Source organism: Apaloderma vittatum, unplaced genomic scaffold (assembly GCF_000703405.1).
Source record: "Apaloderma vittatum isolate BGI_N311 unplaced genomic scaffold, ASM70340v1 scaffold545, whole genome shotgun sequence".
NCBI lineage: Eukaryota > Metazoa > Chordata > Aves > Trogoniformes > Trogonidae > Apaloderma > Apaloderma vittatum.
Window position 1 is genome coordinate 2,021 of NW_009718507.1, and position 8,017 is coordinate 10,037.

General features: G+C 43.9%; 1 protein-coding gene across 1 annotated transcript in view; it reads right to left on the reverse strand.

Annotated features, from left to right (window-relative positions):
* The window catches only part of SMAD4 (SMAD family member 4), a 9,290-nt gene extending 1,603 nt beyond the window's left edge, over nucleotides 1-7,687 (reverse strand). Inside the window, exons 1-9 of the mRNA XM_009870257.1 lie at nucleotides 7,439-7,687; nucleotides 6,327-6,501; nucleotides 5,910-5,939; nucleotides 4,164-4,379; nucleotides 2,232-2,342; nucleotides 1,216-1,266; nucleotides 682-865; nucleotides 366-534; nucleotides 4-84 (exon numbers count right to left, since the gene is read on the reverse strand). Coding sequence (XP_009868559.1) covers nucleotides 4-84; nucleotides 366-534; nucleotides 682-865; nucleotides 1,216-1,266; nucleotides 2,232-2,342; nucleotides 4,164-4,379; nucleotides 5,910-5,939; nucleotides 6,327-6,501; nucleotides 7,439-7,687 — 1,266 coding nt within the window. The remainder of the gene's footprint in view (nucleotides 1-3; nucleotides 85-365; nucleotides 535-681; nucleotides 866-1,215; nucleotides 1,267-2,231; nucleotides 2,343-4,163; nucleotides 4,380-5,909; nucleotides 5,940-6,326; nucleotides 6,502-7,438) is intronic.
* Nucleotides 7,688-8,017: the final 330 nt, after the last annotated feature.

Here is an 8,017-nt window from a genome sequence, read left to right on the forward strand (position 1 = left end):
CGCCGCGGCTTGAGCGGCTGCTGCAGCTTGGGCGGTGGCAGCCTGTTGCTGCATCTGACGGTGACATTGGCGTAAATCGAATACCTTGAAATTGTTTTTTTTAAAAAGGAGGAAAAAGAAAAATTATCAAATTACAAAAGCCACAAAGGAAAGATTCTCTCAACCCCCAACCTCAATAATCTGTGAAATCCCAGGATTTGCGGGCGAATAAAACCGGGAGGTGAGTCCCGCTTAACTTTCTCAGATTTGATTCTTTACCAAAATGTGTTTTTAAAAAAAAAAATAGATCCCAATTGTCTCTAGGCCTAAAGTTTCCGCAGCCAAGTTTTGGGTTGTCGGATTATTTTTCCCCTCCTCGAACCAACCTTTATGTAGGCGCTGGGGTAAATCTTGTGAACGGCGTCGCCCGGCGCGCGCCCGGCTTCTCGATCCAGGTAGTAGCTCTGCACGAAGACGGCGTGGTCGCTCAGGCATCGCACCCACACGTCGCCTTCGCCTTTGCACTCCAGCTGCACCCCTTTCCCTATGTGCAACCTTGCGAAGAAAATCCCGAAAGAAACCCACCATCAATCGGATTTTTGCGCAGCGGAGTCGCGCGATGCGTTAATTTACACACCGCTCAAGTTAGGCAAGATGGGTAAAGTCAAAAAAAAAATAAAGAGCTGGAGTTTTTGGGGATACCTCGCTCTCTCGATGGCTTCTGTTCGATGCACGTTGGAAAGTTGGCCGAGGCAAAAGCGATCTCCTCCGGAAGGATCCACGTAACCGTCGACGGTAACGATGGGACAGCTCGAAGGGACCTTAAACGTTTCGCCGACTTGCACGTCCATTTCGAAATAGGCGATGGAACACCAATATTCCGGAGCTTGGAGAACAGATCAAGAATTAAGCGAGCGCGGGGCTCGTAAAACGCAATTTGAGGAATTTAGGATTGAGGACGTCGCGAATTCGGACGCCCCCGGGGTAGGAAGCGGCCGGGTGTGGGTTTGAAAACCACGATTTTCGACTCGGACAACTAAATTAAAGTTAGTTCAGGGAGTATTAGTTCACTATTTCAAAAGAGAGGCCCGAATTTGAAAGATGAGCTATCACAAACTGGTTCCTCTCCTTCTTTCCCCTCCTTTTTTGAACACGTAATTTGGAAATTTCAGAGCACTCGCTACACAAAATCATCAGACTCAAAACACAAAGTTATTTGCGTTAGACTTTACTCACCAGGATGATTTGATATAGGCGGCTGGAATGCAAGTTCATTGTGAACTGGCCCTTGAAAAGAAAACAATTCGTTTTACACGAGGGGAAAAATAAGATTTTTCTTCCTTAACTTGTTTTCCTATAAAAAAAAAGACCCGTGAGGATGCCAGATGTTATAAATCCCGGTAATTTCTGAATCGATTGGCCAAATCTGACAGGGGAGAAAAACGTCTGTGGAAAAATTCACTCTAAAAATTCAGGAGTAAAGCCCAAAATCTCTGTTAGTATCCCAGGAGGAAAGGTTGAGCGTTGCTCAACAGGAGGGAGCAGAAACCAGACAGACGTAACAGAAACAGGACACGGAGACGTAACAGAAACAGGATTCGGGCTTCACACCTGCCCCCAAGTCGGGCAAGAATCTTTTAGAGGGATAGAAAAAGTGTCCAAAATCCTGGTTCATTAATTTCAGCGATCACACAGCAAGTTGCCTGGCGTGCCGTGGACTCCACCGTTAAGAAATACGCCCCGAAGACGGAAAAAAGCGCTAAAATAACTCTTTTTCTAAAGAAAATAAAACCGAATACGCTCTTAGTATCGGTCACGCATCTTCTCAAGCTCAACGCGGATCGTTAAGAGGTAACGTAAAATTTTCAAAAAAATTTCAACGGCCAGGAAGCTCCAAGTTTCGAAAGAAAATAAAACTCTCCAAACGATGCATCCCGAAAATCAACTTTCTCTCCCGCAGAGGAAATATTTACGAAGCACTAAGGGCGGGTTTCGAAAGGAAACGTTGCTTTTGCGAGGTACGATTCTGAATTTCCACCGTATTTCTCGATTTTTCTATCTCGAATTTGGAATTTTGAATATCTGCGGCTTTAACGGAGGGAAAATCCGTCGAGCACTTGCTCTTGGATGATCTTTCGAGGTGCCTTTCGACCCTGAACCTTCTGTGTGTGATTGAACTGGAAGAACAGAGCGAACGCAGTGACGGCGGCTCGATAAATAATAAAAAAAATTCGGAAAGCCGGGCTACTCACAGTAATGTCCGGGGTGCATGGGTGGATGATGCTGAAGATGCCCGTTCTGGTGGTGAGGTATGGTAGGCGTGTAAGCCGCCGTCCGACTTCCAGTCCAAGTTGTAGTACTATCTAGAATTTAAAAAAAAAAGAAGGAAAAAGAAAGAAGCGGTTTTAAAGGGAGTTTTTCCGCGTCTCCCTTCGAATCCTGACCGTTTCGGAACCCGGATTTAAAAAAAAAACCACTAAAAGAACACGCTACCTCTTGAGGAACGTGCCAAAATTTTCATTAAAATGAGAGCTGAGCTAATTGGGGAGGAAAACACACCCAACTATGGCCACTCGGTTTCTAGAATATTTGTATTTTTTATTTTTTTTCCTGGGCAACTCAAAGCGAGACGCTCCACGTGGGCTAATTTCGACTTGAATGTCGAAACTCGGATTTATCGACCGCGTGTTTCGTTCCCATCTCCGTTTTTCAGGTCCAACGGCAAGACGTCGCAATTTTCAATCAAATAACCGGAGTAGATTCGGTGAAAATCCAACCAGGCCAACAGCAGGTCCAATAAAACTTAAAATTCCTGTTCCTGAGGAGGACACTTGCTCCAATTTCTCCTCCAAAACATACCAAACAGTATTTTATTTTTTAAAACAGTGCCTGCATCCATCACTGGCCTCCTGCCTGAGAAAGCTGCTGATTTGGGGTATTTTTTTTCTCTTCCTACCAAATAAATACTTCAAGACTCACCTAAACTTTCAAGTCAAACTACAGGTATTTCAGAACGGGTGAACAGAACTGGCTTTTCAAAGGTTTCAGCTCAGCCAACTGATAATCAGGTTCCCAAGTCCTCTTGCACTCTCAAACCGGCGTGGCTAACAGAATTTAACGCCCAGAAATCTCAAAGGGAAACCTAAAAATGAGTTTTTTACTTTTTTTTCCCCGTCTACTTGGCTCCACTGACAAAAAATTATTGACTATGAATCGTGCAAAGGCAATGCAATTAAATCACCCCTCCTTTTTTATATCTGCTGGTGACAAATGTCAGCTTGGCCAAAAAAAACCCCATAGTTCGAGGCAAAAAGTTTGTCAGCCAAAATTAAAAAACATGTTTTTGATCACGGAGTGACGAAGCGGATGTGAAATCCCTCCGAGCTTCACGACCTTGTGTACGTATCCTGCCGGAGCGAAGCGTGAGGTTTGACGTGGGCGAACGCTTCCTCTCGTACCAAACACGTCCAGGAAAGTACGAAAAATTGGAAATATTAATTGATTCACTCCTTTTGTCACGAACGAATTGTCCCAAAACCTCTCGATGCCGCCGTTCGTCGTGCCGCTCGTTATCGTAACCGAAAAAATAAATTAAAATTCTTCCATTCCTAGAGAAATTATTCCAACAACGGTCACGGCGGTTAATTGGTTTAAGAGTGTATCATGAACCAAAAAGATCTTGTAACGCTTTGTACAGCGTCAGCGTCACCGAGCAAAACCTGGGACACGGGGACAAGTTACGTTATTGCGGAGGGACCCGGACAGGCTGAGTCGATGGGCCAACGGGATGAAGTTCAACAGGGTCCTACGCTTTGGCCACGATAACCCAACGCGGGGCTACGGACTGGGAGACGAGCGGCTGGAGGGTGACCCAGCGGAAGAGGGATCTCGGTTGAGAACCGGTTGATGAACACGAGCCAGCAGGGTGCGTCCAGGTGGCCGGACGGCATCGTGGCTTGTATCAGGGCTAGCGTGGCCGGCGGGAGCGGGGATGTAATTCTGCCCCATCTTTTCCAACCTCAACTATTCGGCGATTCCAAGTTAAAACCTTACGTTAACGCTTCCGAGCCCGTACCACCGCCCCGCTTGGGTTGTAACGCAACATCTACATCGGAAAAAAAAACAAAAAAAACCACCAAACTATATTTGAGCTTCCGCGTTGGGTATTTCTGGGTATATCTTACTTGTCGAAGCCACAGGAATGTTGGGAAAATTAGTGGTGCTGGTAGTGCTGGCCTCGGTGGGAGCTAACATGGCCGGGGTGCTGTAAGGTTCCGTAGACGCCCGGTTACTCGGCGGATGTTGGATGGTCTGGACCGAATGGCCTTCGGCAGAAGACAACGACGGCTGCCCCTCGTAGTCGTGAACGTATTCGTCTTTCACCAACATGCTTGACGGAGCTGCGGAGGAGCCGACGGTTAAAAAAAAAAAAGCACTTTTTAGGGAGTTAACGCTGCTTTCGAGCCGTAACGATGCGACTCAAACTATTATTACCAATAATTCAAGGAAATGTCGAAACGTAACGGGGTGGAAAAGCAAACTTTATTTTGCTGCTATCAGACACGAGGTTTGCACACTCCAACAGCATTTAAGGGTTGGACTAGACGATCTTTCAAGGTTCCTTATAATCCCTAACGACCTACGATTCCATGGTTTCGTTTTCTAGTCCGTCAAGCGACAGGACACGGTTAATAAAAAGGAAAAATATACTTTTTGCCAAGCTTTTAACTATATGTTCACATAGTAACTAATCAATCAACTCCTAGGATATGAGGAAGAACGTACATAAAGCTCCAAAAAACCTAATTCGTGAGCGCAACGTAAAGAATTTCAGGTGTCTTGGAGCAACCCCCATCCAAACCGATTAGAAACGTCAAATTTGCGTTCAAAGACAATCTAACGCTAAAAAAAAAAGTTGCGACTAATATAAAATATTTCACGTAGGGCTTAAGGACCATGAGAATTTATTTCTCTGCAAGCTACGTTCAAGTAAAATTCGTGCGCTCCGTTAGTTCCCACGCTCAGTTTTAAAGCGGCCTTAAAATATATTCAAATTTGTGGGTAATTTGCTGTTTCCTGCTGCAAAACCAGTAGCAGGACGAGGAAACATTTATTAAGTATTTAACTGCCGGCGAGCAAAGCTTTGATTCTGTACAAAAAAGATTTTTATTTTATTTTTTTTTTCCCAGAAGACGTAAATTAGCGGAGGTGAGCGCACAAGTTCAAGCTTGTGAAGTTCGTTTGTCGGGTCGTTTGGGGTTAAGTCATTTTTTTTTTTCCTCGAATATTTCTAATAAGGTGCCGAAACGATCGGATTATGCAAATTTCCTTCTCTACGAATTCCTTCTGGAAAGGAAAAAAAATCAAAATGAAAAAAAATAAGTTTTGAAATAAAGCTGCACAATCTCAGATTTCTGAATAATGTTCATTTCATATTTAATTTCCAATTACTCTCACGTTTCAGCGAGAGCAAGAATGTTCGACCGGCTTCGTTCGACCGCATATTAATGACCGAATTATTATTTCCTTATCGAGCTACTTCTTAAATCGTTAGCACCTACAATTCTCAAGTTAATTAATTAGTACATCACACAGGTGCACAAGTTCTTGGGGGTTCAGATAGTTTGGTTTAGGGTTTTTTTTGTTTTTTTTTTTTAAATTATCAGCAATCCACGGCGAGGCTTTTATTTTCCTATTTATTTTTTATTTTTATTTTTACTTTTGTTGGGGTTTCCAACGGAAACCGAACATACCCACGACCTGAGCCGAAGCCTCAATTTCGAGCATTTATCAAGTTTTTCCTCTCGTGAGCTCCTCGAAAGCAAGAGAGGGCAAATTTCCACCCGCTCTCTACGTTCCCTTCCTGAGGGTTCAAGGGGCGAGCGTCAACGCGGGTCGCGCCCGCGGCAACGCCAACGAGAACTACTCACCGGAACTCTGTAGTGTCAGTCCTGAGAGATCTTTAAAAAAAAAAAAGAAGAAAAAGAGGGTGTGGAGGATTACGGACGTCAAGAACTTCAATAAAGTTGGAACGTTCAAGTTTATAAACTTTTACGGATTAGTAGGAGCACCCCCCCCGCCCTCACAACACAAGTTACTCCTCGGGTACACACGGAGTGTAAGAACCGCCCGCGAAGCCAACGGAAAGACTTAAACGAAAGCCACGAAGCGTTTGGACTGTAAATAAAATATTCCATTAAGAAGCCAGGCAAGAGCATCCAAAAATAATTTACAATGAGATGATGAAAAGTTAAGTTTTCTAATTCAGGGCTTGTCTTTTCTAGGCTTAAAAAAAGGAAAATGTTTCCCGTTTTCTTCCCACCTTTGGAAAAGGAGAGGGTACTTACCGATGCCAGGCGATACTACGCGCTCATAATGGTAAGGATTTACACAGACACTGTCACATTTTAAGTCAAAAGCATACTGACAATATTTAACATGCTTGAGTTCGTTTTTATGAAGATCAGGCCACCTCCAAAGACGAGCGTAAATCACGTGAGGGAATCCCTTGCGACCGGCCACCTAAAAAGTCAGACACAAAAGGCGATTGGGAAAAGGAGCGAAGCATTTCCGTTTGTGTTAAGAGCAAAGGTGGAAGGGGACAAAGGACACAACCTCTCTCCACCATCCAAATGTGAAAAGGAAAATCATAAAAAATGAAAAAAAAAAAAATAAAAAATCAGGTGGCGTCCAGTTTACCCACATTCTGCGCTCAACAGACATGAATTTCTGGGAGGGATGAGCTACGGTTAAGTCAACGCTTGTGATTCTGAAGCCAAAAAAAACCCAACAAAACCTCGATACAAAGTGGCAGAAGCAGAATTTTGTGCTTAACGTGGTACGTATGGTCACCGTCCCCACCGTGGATGATGCCCCAGAAGAAGAGGAACGAGGCGCTAAGCTAAGCTAGAAGGAATTTCCCGGTAGAAGGATGCCAATCCGTTAGACTGGAAAAAAAATAAAAGAAAAGAAATGCTTCTAGGGTAGACAGAAAGCTAAGCCAGCAACCGTGACATGTGTCCTGGAACGAGGAAATCGCAACCCAAGCTGAGCAGGTACTGACGATCTAACGTAAATCCTCAGCGCAGACTCCTTGGAGTACCTTAGCGAGGGATTTTTTCTTCACGCCGCTGACCAACACAGAGCGAAACAGAAGCTTGGAGCGAAAATACCGGGATAAACAGCCCAATTTGTTACGTGACCCTGCTTTTTTTGCCTTTTTTTAAGTGCCACGCGCACACTCGTTTTGAAACGGCTCACGCGACGCCTTCCGCTCCTTTTGAAAAAAAATTTAATAAAAAAAAAAAAAGACATTTTCTACTACCGCAGCGGTCCCGAAAGAGAAGATGCAAAGAGAAGAGCTACTCTTCCTCAACACTCTAAGCTCCTGCGTCACTCCCTTCGTGGCTCCAGCTTGGCTAAGAGGAAAACATCTGCTTTTTTTTGCGCTTGTACTAACCTGAAGCCTCCCATCCAGCGTTCTCTGTATCGTAACGCACTTGCTAGGATGAGCTCCGTTTGTGGTTATAGCTGTAATCAAAGAATCCAACTCATCTTTTTTCTCCTTTAGCTTTTTAACTAAGCTTTCGATGGCCCGTTTGGCGAAAGTTTCGCTCTCTCCGCCTTGGCGATGGCACATCAAGCTGTGAACAATGCTCAGACAAGCATCATTACTTGTTGGCGTGTTAGTAATAGACATATTGTCCATTTGTCACAGCTTTTTTGGGGTTTTTTTTTTTCTTTCAACTGTCACTTTTGGGGGCTGTTATGATTTTCAAGCTGATGAACAAGAGATGATCCAAGTTTAAGTGTTAGATGGTAAAACCTAGGAGGAAAAAATAGCTACATTAGAATTGTGTTTTTTCTTTTTAACAAATCGCAGATCATGTTTCTAAGGAACTCTGTGGCTTTTCGCTTCTTTTATTTCCAAGCTAAGTGCAGGATATTAAAAGCACAGGAAAATAAAAAACTGCATCGCTTGTCCCACGAGAGCTAAAACATGCTTAAAGACATTGTTTGTACGGTTTTAGATATTAGA